At 41.3% G+C, this 24148-nt stretch overlaps 1 protein-coding gene across 4 annotated transcripts; it reads right to left on the minus strand.

The window, feature by feature from the left end:
* Positions 1–14459: 14459 nt before the first annotated feature.
* Positions 14460–21912, minus strand: LOC148867688 (uncharacterized). Of its 4 annotated transcripts, none has more exons than XM_088978461.1 (8): positions 21556–21912; positions 21324–21400; positions 19825–19892; positions 16009–16076; positions 15605–15711; positions 15060–15109; positions 14854–14936; positions 14460–14769 (listed from the first exon to the last, which is right to left on the minus strand). In XM_088978461.1, the coding sequence occupies exons 2-8, from the start codon at positions 21376–21378 to the stop codon at positions 14655–14657; spliced, it is 546 nt and encodes a 181-aa protein (XP_088834587.1). In that variant the 5' UTR covers positions 21379–21400; positions 21556–21912; the 3' UTR covers positions 14460–14654. The 4 variants fall into 4 exon arrangements, with proteins under 4 accessions (XP_088834587.1, XP_088834585.1, XP_088834584.1 ...); XM_088978459.1 differs by having other exon boundaries at positions 21512–21905; XM_088978458.1 differs by having other exon boundaries at positions 19798–19892; positions 21512–21905.
* Between the last annotated feature and the right edge of the window lie 2236 nt (positions 21913–24148).

Genomic DNA, 24148 nt, shown 5'->3' on the forward strand with positions numbered 1-24148 from the left:
ATGAGGTGGGCCGAGATCTTAATGACGATCAAAGACACCCCGTACGTAAAATAACCACCTCGCCTAAAAGGGAACCCAAACGAGAGGAACAAAAACTTGTACTGCAGTTTCCATAGAGATCACGTCATAGTACCAAACATTGTAATAATCTCTAGGACGAGATAGAGGGACTCATCCATCGCGGGTACTTGAGAAATTTTGTACAGCATAATAATAATAATAATAATAATAATAATAATAATAATAATAATAATAATAATAATAAGACAGGTCGGCAAGGGGAGCACGGTAAGGATGCCTCTGAGTCCAGCAGTAGGCCAGTTCGGGAACCATCCACATGATAGGGGGAGGTTCGGTGGTAGTGGGTTGTACTTCGGCAGCAGCCCGGACGTCAGTTCGCGAAGCTGTCCAAGAAGGACAGAACCCTCCAAAGAGGCCGAAGATGGAGGAACCGATTTTCTTCACGGAAGACGATGCGCGAGGGGTCCACCACCCACACGATGATGTGCTTGTCATAAAACTAAGGATCAGTGACTTCGAAGTCAAGCACATACTTGTTGATTCAGGCAGCTCGACGAACATTCTCTTCAAGTCGGCGTTTGACCAGCTTCAGTTGCAAAAAAGCGAGTTGAAGCCCGCAAACACTCCTCTGGTAGGCTTCAGTGGAGAAGAAGTTAGGCCCCATGGGAAAATAACGGTACCTGTGGAAGTCGGCACGTGGACCTCTGCGGTCAGACTCAACCACGATTTATTGGTGGTCACGACACCCTCCCCATACAATACCATAATAGGACAGCCAATCACTCATATCCTACGGGTGGTGGTCTATACCTACTACTTGACAATGAAGTTTCCTACAGACTTCGGTGTGGGGGTAGTGCGGGGCGACCAACTTGAGTCCCGCAAGTGCTATGTTGCCACCCTAAAAGGAAAAACCAAGGTGGCCGACGACCTCGAAGTGGAACAGCCCACGGAGCAAGGCAAAGAACGAGCTGCGCCCATAGAAAAAATGATCGCAATCCCAACTTTAGCTGCGGACCCAGCTTGGACGCTATAGATCGGTGCTTCCATCCAGGAACCTCTGTGAACTGAACTGGTGAGTTTCTTACTTCAAAATTTAGATATTTTTGCATGGTCCGCAGCCGATATGCCCAGTATTGACCCCATCCTTATAACTCACAAACTTAATATTAACCTTGTAGTCAGACCCATTAGACAGAAGAAACACAACTTAGCCCTAGAACGCTGGAGGGTGGTGGACGAGGAGGTCGAAAAGCTCCTCGCAACAGATTTCATAAGGGAAGTTCATTACCCGAGCTGGGTATCCAACCCAGTGCTGGTAAAAAAGGCAAACGACAAGTGGCACATGTGCGTTGACTACACCGACCTGAACCGAGCTTGCCCGAAAGATTGCTTCCCCCTCCCCACAATTGACCGCCTAGTGGACGTGACCTCGGGACATGAGTTGCTAAGCTTCTTGGACGCCTACTCGGGCTACAACCAAATCAGGATGGATAAGTCCGATGAAGAAAAAACCACATTCATAACCGAGTTTGGCCTGTACTACTACAAGGTCATGCCCTTCGGATTGAAGAATGCTGGGGCGACCATCCAAAGACTTGTGAATAAGCTGTTTCAAGCCTTAATTGGTGCAAAGATAGAATGTTATGTAGATGACATTGTCGTCAAAACACAATTTTCGCATGAGTTAATACAAGACTTAGATTTTGTCTTCCAAATTTTACGTCAATTTAGCATGAAACTGAACCCAAACAAGTGTGTCTTCGGTGTCACCTCGGGTAAGTTCCTAGGGTACATCATCAACCGGCACGGTATTGAGGTCAACCCGGACAAGATAAAGGCCATTCTAGATATGAGACCACCCTGAAAAGTAAAAGAGGTTCAGAGGATAAATGGTCGCATAGCCGCTCTGAGCTGCTTCATGTCCAAGTCGGCAGACCGCTGCCTGCCTTTCTTCAAAGCAATCAAAGGCAAAGGGTTTGAATGGACCTGGGACTGCCAACTCGCATTTGACGAGCTAAAAAACTACCTCGCTAGTGTGCCGATCTTAACCAAGCCCGAGGAGGGCGAGGTCTTAGAACTGTACCTCTCGGCAAGTGATGAGGTGGTCAGTTCAGTACTAATAAAAGAAGTAGATTGGGTCCAACGACCCATCTATTATGTTAGTAAAATTCAGCAGGGAGTAGAGATGAGATACCCACAAATAGAAAAGCTGGCATACGCACTGATAATTGTAGCTCGGAAACTCTGTCCATATTTCCAGGCTCACACTGTCATCGTCTTGACTGGCAAACCTCTGAGGCAAGTCTTACTCAAGCCCGAGGTTTCCGGTTGGCTGACAAAGTGGGCCATCGATCTCAGCGAGTACGACCTTCAGTATAAACCACGAACTATTATTAAGGCCCAAGCCTTGGCAGATTTTATCGCCGAGTGCACGTTCAGCCTCGAAGTCCCTAGGCCGGTTGAGCCCAAGATCCTCAGTTCGGGTGAGCTTGGAGCTCCCAAGCCAATAGAGTCCGAATCCCGTGAAGTAGTAGCTAGGGTGGCATCTCTCCTAGTAAGGCCAAGCGCAAACTGGGATGAGGAGCCCTGGATTCTTCACATAGATGGCTCCTTGAACCAACAGGGCAACGGGGCTGGAATAGTCCTACACAGCTCGGGTGACATGAAATTGGAATATGCGCTACGCTTTGAGTTCACGGCATCCAATAATGAGGCGGAGTATGAGGCATTGATAGTCGGGCTGGCCCTAGAGAAAAAGGTAAGAGCAAAACACATAGTTATCTGTAGCGATTCCCAGCTCGTGGTCAACCAGGTTACGGGCGAATACGAAGCACGCGAGTTAACTATGATTGCCTACTTGGCAAAAGTAAAGGAGGCTTTACTCAACTTCTAGTCACACTTCATTAAGCAAATCCCGAGGTCAGAGAACACAGAGGCTGATGCCCTGTCCCGGTTAGCCAGCATTAGTCACAACGCCATGAGAACTGTGTACATAGAGGACTTACCTCGGCTTAGCATTCTCGGTGGGGCAGAGGAGGTCACTCTCGTCCTTGAAGCAGAGCCGAGCTGGATCGACCCACTCGCAAGCTTCTTGCTAGATGGGATCCTCCCTGCAAACCGCAATGTAGCCAGAAGGGTGCAGTGCCAGGCAACCAAATATGTCATAATAGACGAACGACTGTACCGACGGTCCTACACACTCCCCTACCTACGTTGCTTGCGACCTGCCGAAGCCAAGCTCGTACTCCGCAACACTCATGAAGGTCAGTGCAGCAGACACTTGGGGGGCAGAGCCTTAGCCCAAAAGGCACTTCGACAAGGGTACTTTTGGCCAATAATGAAGGCAAAAGCTGTTGAGCTCGTTAGAAAATGTGACAAATGTCAGAAGCATGCCAATATCCACAATCAGCCTGCTGCCGACCTCAAGTATCTCACCAGCCCATGGCCTTTTGCGCAATGGGGCATCGACCTCCTGGGACCATTCTCACCAGCAATAGGTGGAAGGAAGTTCCTAGTGGTGGTGATAGATTACTTCACAAAGCGGATAGAAGCTGAACCTCTTGCAACAGTTACAGCTTGAAACATACAGAGCTTTTTTTGGAAGAACATAGTATGTCACTTCGGGTTACCTCGGGTACTGATCTCCGACAATGGCAAGCAGTTTGAGGACATCAAGTTTTAAGAATAGTGCTAAGATATGGGGATTCAGCAGAACTTCACATCGGTCATGCACCCATAGGCAAACGGTAAAACAGAAGTAATGAACCGAGTTATCCTCTATGGACTGAAAGCACGACTAGACCGAGCTAAAGGGCTGTGGGCGGACGAGCTACCAAGTATTCTATGGGCTCACCGAACTACGGAAAAAACCGCCACGAGAGAGACCCCCTTTAACCTCACCTACAACACTGAAGCGGTAATCCTAGCGGAGATTGAAATTCCTACACTACGACTGGAAGCATATGACGACTAGACAAACAGAGACAAGTTACATACCAACCTCAACCTACTGGACAAGGTAAGAGACCTCGTATACATCCGAACCGCATCTTACCAGCAAAGAGTAGCTCGGTACTACAATGCCAGAGTAAAAAAGCAAAGTTTCCGCGTCGGCGACCTGGTTCTCCGTAAGATCATGGCACCCGAGCCCGACATGGGCAAACTTGGACCAAATTGGGAAGGGCCCTACCGAGTAAAGAGAGCACTCGGGGGGCATACGAGCTCGAAACTTTAGAGGGCATACAAGTATCCCGAGCATGGAACGTCGTTAACTTGAGACGATAATACCTATAGATCACCAAGCGAAGTGGACTAAGTCGCTACCAGAGCCTAAGGGCTAAAATGCTGAGCTAACAAGGACCTCGGCATGGGTACAGTAACCCGGGCAAAATAGGCCGAAAGAGTGCATTAACCCGGGCAAAAAACGGATTGGGCATATGGTTAGTTCGGCAATACGGTCAGTTCGGAAGAAAGACCAACATTTAGCCAAAAGAAAATCATTCCATTGCAAAATACTTTGTTTACATTTCCAAAAAAAAAAACACAAAACAACAGAAGCAAGCTCACAGGCCGAAAGGTACTTCTTCATCATCAGAAGGCACTTCAACGATACTCGAAGGTCCTACCTCATCCTTAGAATCCGGTACACCGTTAGCAGCGTTGGCCATCTCCTGAGTAATGCGTGAAGTGGTTATAGCGCTAATATCGAGCTCGGGGTACGTATTCTGGATCATCCACCAGCTCAGTTTAAAGCCCCTTTTGTACGAGCCCATCATCAGGTCGTCAAAACGCGATGAGGCGATATAGTCATCGACGGCCTTCTTCTTGGCATCCTCGATGCCCTGAGAAAAGATCTTTGTCCTCTCCCTAATATCCTCTCGAAGGCATTCAACCTGATGCTGCAAGTCCAGCCTCAGGTCCGCCATATGCTTCACCACCACTCCCATGGCCTCGGTGTCCCTCTGAGACGTCGCCAACTTGGCCTGTGCAGCACGAGAAGCCGCTTCAGCAGCCCGAAAAGCCACCTCGGTAGCACGGGAAGCTTCTTCGGTAGCTCGTGCCCACCTCGAGCTCTTTTCCGCTTGGGCCGCCAAGGCATGGATGGAGGAGTTCACCTACCAAAATGAAAAATAACAAGTGTTCAAAGAGCAATAGCAAGAAAGATAATGACAAAGAGCCTGACAAGATGTTGTTGACTTACCACCATGGCATGAGTGGCAGCACGACAGACTACATGGTTCAAAGAAAGCTCGGTCCACGTCGTGACCTCCTCAGGGTAAATAGTCTCCCTACTTTTTTGAAGAGCGTGGCTCGGCGACAACACGCTCCTGAACTCGCCTTGGCCTCCCGAGCTTGAAGGCCCAGCTCGCGTATAAGTAGACTCACTAAGCGGGAGCCCCCGTATAAGCAGCCTCGGCGTAAGGGGCCCCTGCCGCTTCCTGTACTGGAGGGGCCATCTCGGGCTCCCTGGGCGGATCCACTAACGGGTAGTCTGGTACCTCGGGCTCTGCATCTCAGGGCAGCTCGGCACGAGTTCGTTTGGTGACTCGCTTCCTCCTCTTCATGACATGAAACGGGTTCCCACCACGAGTCTTCTCTGTGTCCATCGCACCTGCAAAAAGAGCTCGACATCAGAAAAACGAAGAACGGAATGCAAAACAAAAGGCAAGCCTCTGAGTAAGGAACCTACCCGAACTCAGACCGGCCTCGATGAATTTGGCCTCCGTCAGATAATGGTGGCATTTTAGCCCAAGCCGTGCCCATTTCCGAAGGCCCTTTGCCGTCTCCCTATCAAGCGTAACACCGGCATCGGAGGTAGCCATCCCCCACCCGGTTTGGAACGGCCACCCCATTGCACTTCGCACCCCGAAGTAGTCTCGTTTCCACGTCAGGACCTTGTTGGGAAGATCGTGTAAAAGTTTAAACCCTGGGCGAGGAGACAAGTAATACGCCCGCCTACGCCCGGGAAGGGGACCTACTTGCTTCTTAAGCATTAGAATGGAAGAAAAGATCTCCAGGTTTAAAGGCAAGATCTGTTCACAAAATAGGGAGATAGTCCCCACCAAGTTACGAATAGAATTCGGGTGAAGCTGGCCGGCAGTAACGCCGAAGTGGTTCATAACCTTGACAATGATGGGGTGGAAAGGCAAGCGCAACCCAGCGACAAGTTGAACTGGGTAATAAGAGAGTAAAGCCCCTCAGGCGTCATGGTCGAGGGCCCAAACTTGTCTAATGTCCGACCTCTACGGGAGGAGGACACCAAACTACCCGAGGCGACTCGGCCTACGGGTTCGAACTCTTCCTCGAGCTCTACCTCGGGTTTACTAGGGCTGTCGGGGGATGCAACTTGGTTCGTAGAACCTGCATCTGACCCCCTCGAAGAACTATCTGAGCTGTCCGAGTTAGACATCGGGAGGAAAAGGATTCCAGGAAAAAAGTAGACTCACCCGGAAAAAGCAAACAGACTACGGGAACTTGGATGCGAGCTAAAAACTTGGACGTGAGCTCAAGAAGCAAAATGCATGAGAATGACAATGAAAAGCGACTGGGGTCCCCCACTATTTATACCCACAGTAACCGAAAATCAACGGTTCTGATCAAGGAAAATCCAGCGGCCCACATTCGCGCTGATCACATGTCTCCTGAGACCGAGACGTGACTGGCTGCACGTCTTTTGAAACCAAAGGAGCGTCGGCGCACGTCTCCTCGCGTTAAAGGCGACAGCGGCGCATTTTTTAAATTTTGAAATAAACGCACATTGTCACGTCTTTCAGCATTTATAGACGGATTGGCGCGTTTCCTGACTTTTTGGCGCTTGAGAAACCCGAAAAAACTCCTGACGAACGTGCACTTCGTGCTATCAGTCAAACCAGTTCAAAGTACGGGTCAAATCCACCCTCCACCTCGCGAACTCCCCGCGACAGGGCAAGCCCCTTAGCGCGAGGAGTGGGGGGCAATTGATGAAGGAAGATTTGGCCCGACCTCGTAACCACTCAACATGTGGAGCCAACAGCTCGGCACGACAGTACGCCCAAGGCGCGAGCTCCAAAAGGAGGAACCAGCGGCCTAAGCTCCTCAAAAGGAGCCCGAACTCTCCCGTCGACCCCAAGCCTTACGAGGAGCGCAAAGGGCAATGACCCGAACTGGCCCGTCCCAGGGCAATTCAGGCCACACCTCTATCCGAACTCAAGACTTCGCCTCGCACACCACTCCAGCACTTCGTCTCCAGGACGCCGAACTAAACAACCGTACCGTACCTGACACCAAAGGAGTCTGTATCCTGACACGGCGCACCTGGCTGACTTAGGATCTGATGCTTGACAGCTGCACTTCAACGGCCACCTGCCACCACTACCTCCAGTTACAGAGACGGCTCCGACAAGGAGAGCAATGACGGTTCTGCCCCAGCAGAGGTGATGACACCCGAACTAGCAGAGGTGCAGAGGTAATGATACCCGACCTGACAGGAGCTTGGGAGTGAGTGCGCGAAGTGGTCATAAATGGCCCCCTTCCCTGAAGACGAGAGGTATGTGATAACTTTGCGCCATCTGGTTTTTTTATCTTGGAGGAAATACTAACTTGAGCTTCGGAGCACTCTCATCGGGTTCCTCCCCAGAGACTCCTCGCCTTCTTCCCCATTTCAGGCACCCGTTGCTCCAGCCAGAGGCAAGGTCGTTGACAGATAGGACCGAGTGGATTGCGCACCATCAATTTCCAACTTCAATATTTATGTTTTCACAATATGATTCAAGTAAAATTTCTAAACAATATTTCCTAATTCTAGGATTTAATATTACAACTAAGCAATAAAGAGGAGAAATTTTCTCATAATACTTTTTAAATTTATTTTCCTATATTTTTGCAAAACATTCACTAATTATAAATAATTGATTAACAAAAAGATAACTAGTTGTCTTTAATTGCATTCAAGCATGCTTTAGTGCAGGGTTAAATTAGTAATTGCCACCTATTTTTATTTTGATAAAAAAGAAAGGCATGGGCATGACTAGGTGAACGTGTCCAGCCTAAAAATGCTCTAAACAGTCTATGTTGTTGGCCCCCAACAACCAAAGTTATCCCCTTGCACTAAAGCAAGGTTCAAAAAATCGTTACATATCGGCCCCTTCCCAATACGCCCCTATAAGGGTTGTATCGGGTCAGGGCCTGGTTCAGAGGGTAACCAGCACTTAAACCGACCCCTCTGAACCAGTATCGAAAAAAAATAAATAAAACTTAAAAAAAGGGATGGTATAGGTCGATACGCCATAGCGGTGTATCACCCTATATCGACACTTTGAACCTTGCACTAAAGCTTGTTTGAATACAAATTAAAATGAATTTTTTTCTTGTAAATTTCCATTGTATTTTATAGCACAATTTCATAGAAAGGGAGTTGAAGCAATGGTATAAGTTCACATGACATGGAAATTAAATCCCGTATACACAATTAAAATGCAAATTAATTGAGACTGTGTTTGGTTTGAAGGAAAAAGTAGAGAAAAGAAGAAAAGGTAAGGAAACTTTTACAAAACTTAAATAGATTTCCCTACCATTCCCTTCCTTTCCCTATATTTTCCTTCAAACCAAATATAACCTAAAGGAAGACTTATGCATCGATCTTGAAGATTTTCCTTCCCTCGTGTTAGACGCATATGTCTAATTTCTTGGCAACACTATGAATGTATGAGATTTAGTGAAACGAAACAAGTGAGAAATGGAGAAACTTTGGCTGTTTGGTAGCTTCCTTTTTCTTTCGCATGACATGTTACCTCCTCATTCAAGTCTTTGTTTGTCTTCTTAAATAGAAAAATATTGATTTTAAATACACTTTTACCCCACACCTATGTCAACGTGTCATGCATAGGAAGGTCTAAAACAGCCCAAGCTCTTTTATTTAAGCAGCCAAAGTTTTTCTAATGAAAAACCATCAACAAGATCAATTGATTAAGAAATGATGCTTTGCACTTTGCAACTCCCACAGTAAAAACTGTAGGGCTGCAAATGGCATCCGAATTTGATACTTTCATATAGGTAGACCTGTTCATGGTTCAGGCTGGTTGGGTTTGGGCTGGGTTTTGTATATGTATCAATAGAATACATTCAGGCCTAAGCCCAAGCCCGAGCCTGGCCCGACTATCGGGCCTAAGTCTTGAGCCTGAGTCTAGTCTTCATACAAAATCCGAAGCTCGCCGACCAGAAATTTGAAAATAGAAACTTTTTTTATTCAATAAAAAAGAATTCTATTTATATTAAAAACCTCCAAAATTCAAAAATAATAAACATCTCACTATTACTTAGAAAAAAAACAAAGAAAAAATATTGTACATATATTCTTATTAAATAAAATATATTTTTATTATTTAATATATTATATCAAGTCAGGCTCGGGCTTGAGCCGGGCTTTTTTGAGAAAGCCCGAGCTTGGCCCGAAAAAAGTCAGCCCTAGTGCTTTAAGCCTGTGCTTGAGCCTACGGGCGTAAAATTATGACCAAGCCCAACTTAATAATGGACCGGGCCGGGCCAGCTTGTTGGGCTACCCGGCCCATGAATAGGTCTACATATAGGGGTGCCAATTGGACTGGATTTGGTCCAACCCGATCCAGTCAAATGTGAGTACATTATAAATGGACCATGTCCAATCCAATCCAATGAATGTTTTGGACCAATTTGGACCAGTCCAATTTAATGTCTGGACCATCCAATCTGGTCAAATTCATTTTGATTTAGATTGGTTTCAATCCAAACCCGGTCTATTGATACATATATTCTTATCTTATATCAATGGATGGACCAGATATTGGCTCAATCCAACCCAATCCAATATAAATTTGTTACGAACAGACCATGTCCAATCAATCTAATAAATATATTGGACCAGATTGGTCTAATCCAATATATTTTGTTGGTCCGTCCAAATTGATTTTGGACTGGATAGGGTCTAATCCAAAACCAGTCCATTGACACCCATACTTTCATAATACAATTTGATTCAATTTAAATGTGCGTTTATAATTTATATATTATCCATTAGTAACTTTGGTTTTAATATTGCATTTTAATTAAGAAATCATTTGTGTAAATTTCATAAATTTATTTTTAATATATTTTGTTCATGAGTTATTTTTAATTTATTTTATTAATAATAATGACTTAATCACTTATAATTTAATGATAGATATGGCTTTAAATAGGACGGGCTGACAAAACATTATTCATGTAGCCAGCCACATATAGTTGTGGGTTTAAGTTATGGATGATGATGATGATTCAATATATTGTTGCAATTCAAATTCCATTCAAACCAAATTTGGATCTACCTTATATGGGATGCAATTTGATTCCTTTGCAGACCTAAATAACTGTACAAATGACAAGTTTATCACTACCAGTCCCTTGAAAAGAGGAAATGTTGCGCCCTCCTATAGAAATGCACCTCATAGCCTCATCCCACTATGTAGTGTAAAATGCCAATTCAAGTCGACCCAAGTTGCACCCCTACCAACGATCTTAGCCAATTCAATGAATCATGAGCTTCCACAAGGGGTTTCACAGTCGCAATTACACGATACATTTTCTGCCATCATAATCCCATGATCCCATGGTTCAGGACCCACCGCTTGATCACATTCGTTCACAGAAATGTTCTGATTATCAGCCATGGGCCCATGGCCAATATTCAATATGCTAATGTTTGTGTTTTAGAGTAGGATCCAGTGACCCGTGACCTCCAGCTTGATGGCTTACCATCCATATGATCACATCATTCACTCCAAGTAATTCTAACCCAAGGGACACATAATATCTTAACTTCTTGACCCGATCAAGTTTGTAATTACAGCTCAGTTTATTTGAGGCCGGTGTAAACATGAGCCGATGAACCGATGTGCTGAATGCAAATTCTGGCTTACTTTTTTATTTCTTAATTTGTTTGTGAAAAGTAAAATAAGTATTATGATATAACCCCCACCTTAAATTAAAGAGAATGAAAGAAGTTGATTTCTTTAAAAATAAGGTACAAACTACAAAGCAATGGTCCCTAGTCTATATAAAAAGGAATTGAAGTGGGAAGTAGAAAGATAGCGCAAATTTAACATCTGCTTTCGTGATGTAAAATTTGCACCATCAGTAGATCAAATGAGATAAAAAGTACAAATTTTTTAGTTCAAATTATAGTTATAAAATAAACAGATGCAAAATTTATATCCAGTTCAGATTTGCACTGCAGAGTACATAGATCTCTGCAATGAAATTTGTTCAGTTCACAGAACACCACAAAAGTTTTAGTGGTTCAAGAACAATTGAGGCAATCGCTCCCATTTCACCCTTTAACCCGATCCTTAGCCAAAAATCATTGATTTAGTCAACAATCCACTGACCCAGTCGATCGAACCATCAACCCATTCATCAATTTTTGGCCATTTTTTATTTTAATTATTCTAATTTTTATGAAACAGACCATCCATTTAAACCAGACGGTCAAACCATCAACCCATAACGGTCCAGGTTCCAGTCGATTTTTACAACCTTGCTTTTAGCCACAAAATATAAATCACAACACTACCTCTACCTCATAATATTCCATTAAAAAAAGTTAAAACGGCTCATTGCATTTTTCTGACGTCACCACAGACTTCGTTAAGTAAAATTGTTTTCACACTGTAATGTAGAACTGAGTTGGTTTCACGTAAAATTGTTTTCACCACAGCCTGTCAACGGATTAGGTCTGGGTTGGTTTCAGGTAGAACTGAGTCCCAAACTGATTATTAATCGGGACAAAAGAACGAACCCAGAACCATAAATAGGACTCAATTATTCTGAAAACTATATTTATTTATTTATTTAAATAATAGCTTAAGTTTTATAATATAATCTTCATAAAATTGATAGTAAAATACTAAATAATTGGTTTGGAACTTTGGATCCTAATCCGTTCGAGACAAGCAAGAACACTTAATTATTAATAGGGGCAAAAACATGAAACCAGAACTGACATACCTGGTCCATTTCGGTTTGGGTAGTCTGGCAGAACCAATCCATTGACACGTCAACCCACTTAATCCCCTATTTGTCTTTTGGATCAAATGAATACTGTGTAATCACTATTTTGCCCCACACCCATGGTAACTTGGAATGCCCAACGCATTTCCAACAGCCAAAAATATGGCTAATAGATTCGAGTGGATTTCTTGCTTGGTATACCATAATACCAAAACCATGAAAAGGAAGCATGAAAACAATTAGCAGGAACACAAGTATTTCCAATTACAATATTGTTTAGGTCCACAAGCCTATACCTTTTCAACAGATAATGGATGCCCAAAAATAAACAGGAAGATGTTATTCATACTGTTGTTAGATGACATAACTGACAAGAATGGACACTGCTTTTCAGGGACGCTTTCAGACAATTTTCAATTCAAGCCTACTAAAACAAGTATATCACATGAATTTGGTTAAAAAAAACATTAAAAAATAGTATTTCCAATTACAATCTTGTTTAGGTCCACAAGCCTATACCTTTTCAACTGATAATGGATGCCCAAAAATAAACAGGAAGATGTTATTCATACTGTTGTTAGATGACATAACTGACAAGAATGGACACTGCTTTTCAGGGACGCTTTCAGACAATTTTCAATTCAAGCCTACTAAAACAAGTATATCACATGAATTTGGTAAAAAAAAAACATTAAAAAATAGCTCATACTTACGAACAGATTATTCTATGTTGTCATTTTTGTAGTCTCGTCAAGCTTCATGTATCTGGGGACATGCTTGCCTCCAAGATAAGTTTTGGAGGATGTATTGTACTTTGATATTGCGGCCAAACTCCAAGGATTGCCAATAGGAAATTTTATAGGAGGTTGTAAAACTGGCTGTCCATTATTATAGAAAAGAATCTTGGGGAAATCAAGAAATAAATCAATTGACAGTAACAAAGATGGTTGTTAAGATGGACCAGTGATAACTGTAGAGATAAATTAAACAATATGGGTATGGGTTTTCTCTCTTTTTGGGAGGAGATGGAACCACCTTATGTCTGTGCAAACTCTATTTTTTTTGTCCTTTTTAAGGTGGCATTTGAGAAGAGGAAGGGCCATGTGGAGGTGCACAAGGGCTGCTGTGTGTTGGACATTGTGGGAAGAAAGGAATTCAAGAATTTTCTTAGATAAGGAGTATTGAAACTGTAATAGAGATGATTCACTTAGGCCGTGTTTGGTTTGAAAGAAAAAATAGGGAAAGGAAGTGAAAGATGAGGAAACCTTTATAAACCTTATATAGGTTTTCCCAACTTTCCCTTCCTTTCCCCACCTTTCCCTTCAAACCAAACATAGTCTTAAGGGCAGCACAGTGGTTAAAGACTTCAGACCTTTTTACTGACTTTACTCTGGATGACTTGATGAGAAAATGGAAGGAGATTGCTAATGCTTCTCAGATTAGAACAGGGACTAGTTCTTCTTGGACCCCTCCCCCCTAATGGTTCTGTAAAATTGAACTTTGATGGCAACAGTAGAGGAAGGGGAACCCAGGACAATCTTGTATTGGGGGAGTCTTCAGGGATGAGAAAGGGATTGTTTCAGCTACGTTTTCAGGCCCTATAGGGATAGGTGACTCCCTCAGGGATGAGATTTTTGCGGTTCTGGAGGGAATAAGAAAGGCTCAAAGGCAAAGAAGTTGAATATAAGGAAACTTGTGGTTGAAGGTGACTCGCAGGTGGTAGTAGGATGGCTATAAGAGGATAAGGCAGGGTTGTGGAACTTCAGCAATGAAAAGAAAAACTATTAAGTGGCTAACAAAGGATATGGAAGTGAAGTACAGCTGGGTGAAGAGATCTGCTAACTCTCTTGGAGATGGGTTAGCTAAGCAAGGGGTGGCTTGGGATTCTTTATTTTGGGCAACGTTGTAATTTCTTCTTTTTGCTTTTATGGGGGCTCCTGCCCAACCCGGGGAGTTAAGAAAGTTTATCTCCCCTTCTTTGTAATTAATTCTGTTAATTATTAATGGAAAGTTACTGTTATTGATAAAAAAAGGCCCAACTGACAGAAGATAATTAAAGTTGAATAAGATGGGTCCATGCAAAATTGATCAATGAGTAGACAAGTGAAAAGCACTTCAATACACTTACAGCTTTAAAGGACAGAGGTCAAGAAGCAACTGTCTTACGTAGTTAAGGGAATTTTTTGTATAATGAGATTTGACACATTCTTTAATAGATATATTGCCATAGAGAAGAATGGACCAAAACCATGAAACTGATGAGATGATTGATTTTACCAAATGATCAATTAACTTATCTGCTTTGAGCAGCAGATAGTTGAAAAATCTATCTAGGCATTCTTTTTGCAATGGCGTAAATTCAGAATGGTCATGTTCATTCGTGTTCTTCTGATCAAACCGTTAGATGCTAAAGGAGATTGAGTACAATCAAGATCCACTTGCAATAACATATTGTAATTTTTTTATGAGGAAATTGTAAATAATCCAAGGATGCAACGAGGGCTGAGCATTATACAAATAACTTACCAAATAAAGGGCATACACCTTTTACTAAAATGGGAAAACTTCAAAAATGAGATAATTGAATGATTTACAAGATTGAATATTATCCACTTGCCTTCCATGGAGATTGTCTAATGTGGTTTTGCTACATACCCATCAACAGCAAAATTTCGAGTTGCAGCAGGCAGTGCTAAGCGAATTCCATCAAGTTCGGGCTTTGCAATAACTTGGCAACCCAGACGAGACCTGCAAAATCCAGATAAGCATATTCAAAACCCTCCTTGATGGTGACCTAAAAACTTTCTTACCGGTCCATGATAAGGGGCATACGTTTCTGTGAGACCAAAAGCAAGATCCAACATGTCGTTCTCCTCATCTGTGGGATCCTCTAGTTTGTTATAGTACTCCATATCCTAAACACAAGAACACAATCAATCTTTAGCCTATTAATGTCTTGGAATAACCAGAAATGATCGTCCCAAGGAGAAAAGAGGGATAGGATGGGGGATGGGGGCTACCAAGTACCAATATCTTACCATCACAATCACATGGCATGTGGAACATGCAAGTGAGCCCTCACAAGCTCCTGAAATCACATTAAAAGCAATACTGGTAATCCCTTTTGAGTTTTAAATCAACATTAAGGTATGAATACAATCACATATAAATCACCCTTCAATTTTAGCAGAGGCCAACATGTTCAATATTCATAAAGTTGATAATGCTGAAATCAAACAACTGTCCAGACAATTTAAAAAATACATAATTGTTCAAAGAGAAGAAACATGTTAGAACATAAGACTTATTTAGGGAAGTTATTTTAGTGATTCCATGTGGCTTCCCCTCCATTACTTGTTGGAGATTGCTTCTTGTGTTTAATTGAGTTTCACTTTGACAGGATGAAGACCAATTTAGTAGTAATTCTAGACCTGTAAAGATCCATTATGTTCCAATGTTTTGCAGAGAACTTGTCAAACCAAAATCTCATACCATAAAAGATTGGAAGAGAAAGAAACAAAGAAAAAGAAGAAATGGATTGTAGTTTGGTCTAAAACACTTGGAAATTGCTCACAATACTTACCTTCAAGTTCTATGTCATTTTCATGGGCAGCTTCTAACATAGACATTCCAATAGGGACTTTGATATGCTTCTCCTCTCCATCATTGTCAACAAATGTCACCGATATCCTGCATAGTTATATAAAACAGGGTAGTATGAAGAAATTGACAGGAACAGAAAACTGCATATTCATGTTAAGAGGACATATGGAGATGCACCAAATGTCACCAAGGATGTGTAAAAATACATCATCAGTCCAGCACCTGTTGGTTTGCTTAGAGAATGAATTATCCAACATGAATTTTTGAAGAAAGTTTAGCATACACATACAAGTAATGATAAATGGCATTTAAACACTTGACAGACATCACATATGCCAGGTTCTTACAACTGTCTTCGGGGTCATGTAAATATCAGAAACTTACTTCTCTTTCTGCTCATTCTTTTCCTCTTGAGTGTTGTCAGCAGCTGTGGCTGAAAAAGTACAATGCTTCTGAAAAAAAGCATGTTGACATCATGTTAGTTTTTCCCCATTTTGGTTCAAACATGATGTTCTGACCATTCTAAAGAACCGGGAGGTGAAAAGCATAAGCAAATACTATAGTTCATTTAAAAAGTTGACTAAAGTCAAATTGAGTCCCCAAAGGTAATAATCGAACACTGAAATTGATGCAAATGTGTAAAAGTAATGCAGGCATGGAAGCAGGAAAAGAACCCATTGATAAAGAAATAATTTTTCTCCTAATTTCTCGTCCAATTCCAATTTCATAATTTCTGGGTGTTTTGGATTTAAGTATTTTGATTTTTTTTTTAAGTTACTTTATTGTTTGTTAGTATCTCAGATTATAGGGTAAATCACTTTAAATGGTCAATTACGTTAATAGAGGAATATTAGAGAGTTTTTAGTGATAGTGTATTAATCAGTAATGGGATCTGGGTCTTTCCATTTCTTTGGATCACTCTTGGAACTATTTTTGGTTTTTTTTAGTTGTATTAGGATTTAGTATTGTTAAAGTTATTTAAAGAGTTGAAAGTCCTTATTTGGGTGTCCCTATAAAGTGAATAATTAGCATTCTCCGTCAATATTGTCAAATACTAGTATACAATAGAATGAAAAGACTCAACTTATTTTTTGATCAATACATCAGAATTTTATTGCTTCAAAAAAATGTTTGATTATAATGTCTAGTGCCCTGCACCCCTTCCAAGTTAGCATTGGCCAACTCAGCCCTACTTCTTACAAAAATATAGTTCCCCAAAACATTTGCCTCTGACTTACCCATATTTTGATAGCCTATCAGCAACGTAGTTGGCTGATCTAGGGATCCACCTAAACTAGGCCCCAATCTCCAAAGACAGGTCGGCTATCTCTCTCATCATGTGTCTATATTTCTACAACCCCATTCTGTTTTTGGGGTACGGACAGGCCCAATGCAGATTCCTGATTTCCACTGCAGAGCTATAAACATTCAAAATGGCAACAACCCACACTATGCACCAACGCCCGCCCGTGAATTGACATCAATTCCGAGTTGGCACCTACCTCAACAGTACTTTGACCCTATAAATTCTGACCCTGGGCTAAACCGTCTTACTCCCTTCTGTTTTTGACCCAAGGTACAATTAATTGTCTTAAGTCTCCTTCAATTTGGAAATTATTGAGATTGAGTGATTTAGCCAGAAGTAATCCACGCAGCAGTGCCCACAATTCTGCTCCATTAGAACCATCAACTCCAACTGGACCTAAGAATGATGGTTAATATGGCCTTCCCAGTTTCTGAATATGCCTCCAATTCCAGATGGACCCAGGTTCCATAGATTGCACCCATCAATATAACTCCATCTTTGATTTTCCAATTTTCTTAATTCATGAGTTCCTTTCTTTTCCATAATGATAGTAAGTGGAAAGGGAGGAAAAAACACTCTTAATCAAAACCAGCTTCCCGCCTATTGACAAATATCTCCCTTTCCAAGATGCCAACCTTCTCTCCACCCTTTCCACAATCAGCTCCCAAATCTTCTTTGCATTGCATTTCTCCCCTAAAGGCATACCCAGGTATCTTGTGGGCAGCTTACCTACTTTGCAGCACACACTATCCATCAGCTGTGTAGCACTCACTCCCTCTTCTACTACCAAGAGTGAAGACTCTCAATGTTGACAGACACATTAACAAGAGATCCATAGGATTCATGGAAAATGTTTTTCATTTAGTAGTAACATTGATAAATTTATTCACACTTGATTCTTTTTTTTTTTTTCATCAATCACACTTGACTATTGCTTTGAAGTAAATGATTTATGTAGTCAATTAAATTTTATAAGTAAAGAACTATGGCTGAGAGAAGCACACTTTATATTATGTAATACATACACGTTCATTACTTAATTTATAGTATCAATGCTTCTGGAACATTATCACATACAGAGTTTCTCCTGTCAAAGAAACTTGTAGTAAATTAGCTGATCCGCAAATGCATCTATAGTCTAAACAAGGTGTGATGTTTGACTTCAAGTCTTTGACAGAGAGAAGAGAGAACTCTGTCACTCTGAACCCTAGCTTCATGCCTTCATCTTCGTCACCGTTTCGCCGACCTCCGTTGCTGTCGCCACCCACCCGTCAAACATCGGACAGAGGACAGAGATACTCGAGTGACAGAGAAGAGATAATCAAAGAAGAGTTTCAGTTCTTTAATCTTCCTTCAACCTTCGTCTATCGTCGCCGTCGCCCATCAGACTCTCTCTCTCTCATCGCCAACCTCAACTCTCGCAATGGTCCTCTCACTCTCTGTCTCAAACTCTTAGTCTTTCTCTCAATCTATCTCTCTGTCATCGACCTCACTCCCAGTCTTTCTCTCAATCTCTCTCTCTTTCTCTCTCTGTCGCTGATCTCACTCTCAATCTCTCTCTCTTTCTCTCTCTATCGCCGATCTCACTCTCAGTCTTTCTCTCAATCTCTTTGGAATTGGGTAATCACTCTCATCCTATCGGGGATTTGGGTCTCCGACAGGGAATTCATCCCCGTTGGGGTCGGGGATGGAGGGGGGAAACCTTTCCCCGCAGGGGATCGGGGATGGATATATGGGGTGATTTGGGGGTCAGGGTCAAGGATGGGGAATGTAATCCCTACCCCATTGCCATTCCTATCATCACACCAATGAAACCAACTAACCCAATCCGACCCAACTCGACCCAAGTTGGTTGGTTTTCTAGTATTTTCAGTCGACTTCGGTTTACAATTTCCCCAACCCAACCAGGTCGGGTCGGTTTTGGTTTGGTTGTATGTAAATTGACCCAAGCCGATCATAGTTATATATATTAGTATTTTATATTTTAAGTTTAATTTTGTTAATATGAGAAAGTAGGAAAATTCCCATATTTCCTAGTCTAAAATATTTTATATTGTAAATTTTAAATTTTTAATAATACCATTGCATTTTTTTTTTAATTTGACTTTTAAGTTTAAATCTTTTGAACCGACTGACCAAACCAAAAACCAACCCAAGCTGACCGGTTTTCATTAATGGTCGGCCGGTTTTGGTGACAAACTCCCCAAGACCCCCCAACCCAACTAGGTCGGTTGAGTTGACCAAACAGCCTGCAATCGAACCGAACCAACCCGTGAACACCCCTAGTATCCTGGTGCCATAGCTCTCAAGGCCAGAGATCTGGTCTCCCTGATAAAGCAACAATACATCAATGAACCTATTCATGACGCATCAACTCAATCATCACATAGTTCCACCTCCAAATGTAGCCCATAGAAAAACTGAAATGCATCCCTTTCTAACAGAAGTAACATTATATCTAACAAAACTTTCCTTTAAACTTCCTAAGCACTTATTCAATATATTGGTATATCTAAATCTTCTTGAAAGATGCTAGTATATCTAAATTTCACATCATATAATAATGACAATGGTCATGCATACCAAGATGCCATTTTTGAACCATGCATAAGAAAAAAGCACCCAGTGAATGGGAAAATATCTGTCAGACATTGGATAATCCAAAAAGCAGTCCATACATCTGCAAGGGAAATATTAACTCCAAGAATAAATAGATAAATAAATTTGAAGGACCAATCAGAGACATTGTTAACTATTAGCTGCTAAAGCACATTCACAAAATAACTTTAACTACAGCCTGAGAAGGCCATGTTCTAGAAAAGACTATGAGCTCAATCAATGCTAACATAACAATTAGGTGACTAGACCTTGCAATCAGAAAAAGAATAGCTAACCAGAGGCTGAAAATGACGACTGTAAGGCCCTTGCAAATGTGCTTTTCTAGTTACAGATGCAAATTGACCTGACAAAAAGAAAAGTATTGGTGTCAAAGGGCAATGCAGAGAAATCAAAACACCTATATTACACACACAAAGGGAGCAATTCCATTGAGAAGTTTCTTTCTAAAACATTCATGCTACACGGATGAGTTGAAATGAAGGTTCAGATAAAACAAATTCTTTTTTATCCCTAAATAACTCCATGGACATACTAAGCAAGGAGTTCTTATATAGGGCATTCTGCACGCTTAACAAAGTACTATAGCGATTACCTCACTGCACAAGAGATAAAAGCAAGAACTTCTATGGACAAAAATCTCAGAGAATAAAAAAAGTAACAAGTAAAATTCATTCATTAAGGAACTAAAAAAAAATCCCAGAATACATCAGAAAGGCCCCAAAGGAATAAGAGGCCAAGTACAAAGCTGAAGCTGAACAGAAATAAATACTAACAAGTAACAAATTACAGCCCAGCCCTGGACAACCCCGCTCTATATGAACCTTTGACACTCCCACTCTAGCCAATGTGTCAGCCATCAAATTGGCACTTCTAGGTATCCAAATGAATGAGGTGTTCAAGGGACCCCCTAGGGAAAGTACCTGTCTTACCAAAGGCTTCATCCTTGATCTTCCATGGAATTTCTTCTCTATTCTTCAGCCAAGAGATAACTGCTTGTCAATCTCCTTCAACGTCCACTCTTTCCTCCCTTTTAATCTTAGAAATTTTAACCCTTGAATAATCACCAACAGTTCATCCCTGACAGAGATTCTAATTGGACCTGAGAAACTGACAGGCTATTTGGAGCTTAGCACCCAATAACAGTGGCAACTGGAAACTAGGTAGATTGGGATAGGTTGGATGTGGGTTTAAGATCAATCCACCCACCCACTAACAACCCATATCCACCAATGACCCCATTTGCATATCACGTATGTGGGTTGCTATCCAACGTAACCCACCAACTTTAACCCAAGTTATGATCTATTAGCCACCACTGCAGTAAGGCATGTGTTCTGTTTTGTTCATATTAAATTTTAGTACAATGAGTGTTTTTTCGTTTTTACATTTTTTTCCTTTTTGTGATGAAAGCCTTATCCCTACCCAATGGACTGGACTGTAAAGAGAGTATACTACACCTCTCAATAAGTAAGAGATCCTTTTCTGAAAAAAATAACACCACTGCCTGTCCTCCCAAAAAATATGGAGATGTTAATCCACAATAATCAAGTCTTTGCAATGCTTGTTGAAATGGTTCCAATCCAATAAAAGGCTCCTCCATCTCCAAGTCAGGAGCTCATGGGGCCCGTTCTAATCAGCCAAGTATTCTGATGGATTTGGAGAGCACGAAATATCATACGTTTACAATTACCTTTTTTTCACGAAAATGTAAAAAAGAAGAAGAAGAAGAAATCATACCTGATTCATACCTCTTGTGAAGAAGAAAAAATCATACCTCTTGTGAGCTCCCTGGCCATCCATCCAAGTTGTGAGAGTTTAGATATGAACATAGTGGTTGCAACTGCCTAATACCTGATTCATATATAAGCATTATTTACAACATTAACAAAAAACACTTTAAATTGAAATTTGAAGAGAACGAAAGGAGAATGAAGAAACGAATCCGAACAGTGAGAGTTCTACCGATTAACAGAGAAGGATATTATTTCCTGAATATAGAGTTCTACCGATTAAAGATCTCCACACCGAAGATAGACTGTTCCTTTCGGCTATCGATCAAAAGGTCCTGACTTCGAGTCTAATGTGAGAGAACAACCGTTTTCGAAAATCGAAACTTGGTAGTTGGAACCCTCGATTGGCCTTCTCCTAACAGAAGATTGAAGAAGCGTTTGGATTGGGGAACGATTTCTCGAGAACCTCGACGAGTTGACTGGGTTCACTACTTCACTATGTCTTGATTCTCTTGAATCTTGCTCGACTTTGATTTTGGATCCAGCACACCCGACCCGTGGAGCTTTGAGTCTTCGAGACTTCGACGAGCTTCGTTTCGTCCCCGTTGTTCGATGAGTTAGATCATAAATTTAGGGATGTCATTGGGCATTTGGGCTAAATAGTTTGGATAGATTCTGCTTCTTCCTTGTTCCGAACCGATTACCCGAATCAATTATTCAGTTAACAATTGATACTTGTAATTTTTTATGTTAAAAAATTAAGTTTGATAGAGAATATATAAGATTTTTTTTTGATAAAATGTTTGATTTATTAACATATAAGCAATTTACTATTTTACTGTCATTTTTATTGAGGTTGCATTATAATTATTATTAATAAATAATTATAGATATCAGTATGATTGGGTTTAATTGGGTCAAACCCATTTATCCTGATTAATAGTCGGAATGATTCTGGGTCTATGATTAATAATCAATTCGGAACTGGTACATCTTGCCCTAAATAAGACCTGACCTGTTGACAACCCCATTCTAGATGCTGTCCCTATGGGTGTTCATTATATGGTCTAGACTGTTAAAATGCATCAAACCAAATCGAAATTAGCAATTTGGTCTGATTTGGTCTTAAAGCGGTTTGGTTCGATCTAAGAACTTTTTTAACTTTTTTTTGTCTGGTCTGGTCTACTAAATGTTAGAAACCGGATCAAACCGCAAATTGTATTAAACCGAATTTTTAATAATATATTTATTAATGTAACGTATATATATGTATATATAATATGTTTAAACATGTGTATCTATATATATATATTCATTTAACATTTCATATATTATTGTTATTCGTTTCAAATTTTAACTTGTAATTTGATGCTCAAGGAGTTGTTTATGTTTGAGAAAGTGTGAATGTAATTTATACAATACTAATAGGTGACACTTGTTAACATTTTAATTTAATATTTAAATTATTTTTGTTATTTATGTAAGTATGCATGTTATTTAGGCTTTTTAATTGAGTCGAACCCAATAGAATGGACCAAAATGTATTAAAACCGGACCAAACTGTTATCGATTTCTATAATAAACTTGTTTGGCTTAATCTAAAAATTTTTCAAATCATAATTTATTGGTTTTATCTTAATTTTTCTCCAAACTGAACCAAAACCAGAATCCCTAAACGTCTCCGTAATCAAGAACGCAACGGACAAATAAATTTTAGGGAAAATTCCCGTTAGGTACCTTGTACTTCAGGCTGAGTGCCAATTTAGTACCCGTACTTAAAATCGTGACAATCTAGTACCCGAACTTTCAATTTGCAACAAATTGGTACCCAACGTTAGATTCTCGTTAGTTAGAAATTCACATGCAAGTTAAAAAATACCAAAAATACCCTTTTACGAAAAACCTTCTTATTCCCTTTCCCTAATCCCCTGTTGTCTTTGTTTTGGGTTGAACAATGAAAGAGGAGAAGATAGCCAACCTTCCTCTTCATTCCTAGCACTTCAATTCCGCCCTTCTCTTCAAAATCGGTTGGAGAAACGATAGAGAGGCCTGCAAAGAAAGGTTGGAGAAACAATAGAGAAGTCGACGAAGAGAAGAAATGTTGGAGAAACAATCTGGCAGTCCCATGGAAGAGGCCTCTGTTCCAGTGTCCACATCCAAACATGACATTCTCAACTTTCTAGAATTCTGATTTTTCGGTTGGTGATGTCAGGTTCACTGTGAAGGTCACCAGGGCAATATCTCTGGTCGTGTTCGACCAATCACTGTACCAGTAAAAGTAGGGGCAAGACTGGCTATCAACCTTGCAAGGTTGTGGGGGATCAGCGGAGGAGACCAGTTGACAGCAAGGACCACGGCAAGTGACATTCTGGAAGGGCGATGGTTCCTGCGGTGGGGGGCCATTATGCTCGAAGTAGTCATGGCAGGGAAGACTTTGTATCCAGTTGAGATCGCTACCAGTATCAAGAATCAGAGAGAAATGCTTGGGAGGAGTACCCACAAAAACGTCCATGAAGTACTCGCCTGACCCAAGGTTGACACCGTATTCCAGAGTTGCCACAAGTTTTCCGGCTGACCAACTTGTGTCAGATTCCGATGATTTATGCATTGCCTTCAAGGTGAATGTGAGAAATGCCATAAGATGAGAGAGAGATGGCATGCACTATCATCAATGGCATCCAGTCACCAAACCTGTTTGGTTCAGCCTAGTTGGAAGAGAGTTTGTTAGGAATTTTTAGAGGAAGAGAGTAATATAATTCTGGGTGGGAGGAGTTTATAATTCCACAAACTCTTCCATGTAAAGTTTTCTGCAATAAATATTCTTTGTGGATGGGCCTGGAATGTCTTGACAAAGTTGCGTATAATAAGT

Source organism: Nelumbo lutea, chromosome 3, assembly GCF_056320005.1.
Source record: "Nelumbo lutea isolate HS-2025 chromosome 3, American lotus-T2T, whole genome shotgun sequence".
In the NCBI taxonomy this organism is placed as follows: Eukaryota; Viridiplantae; Streptophyta; class Magnoliopsida; order Proteales; family Nelumbonaceae; genus Nelumbo; species Nelumbo lutea.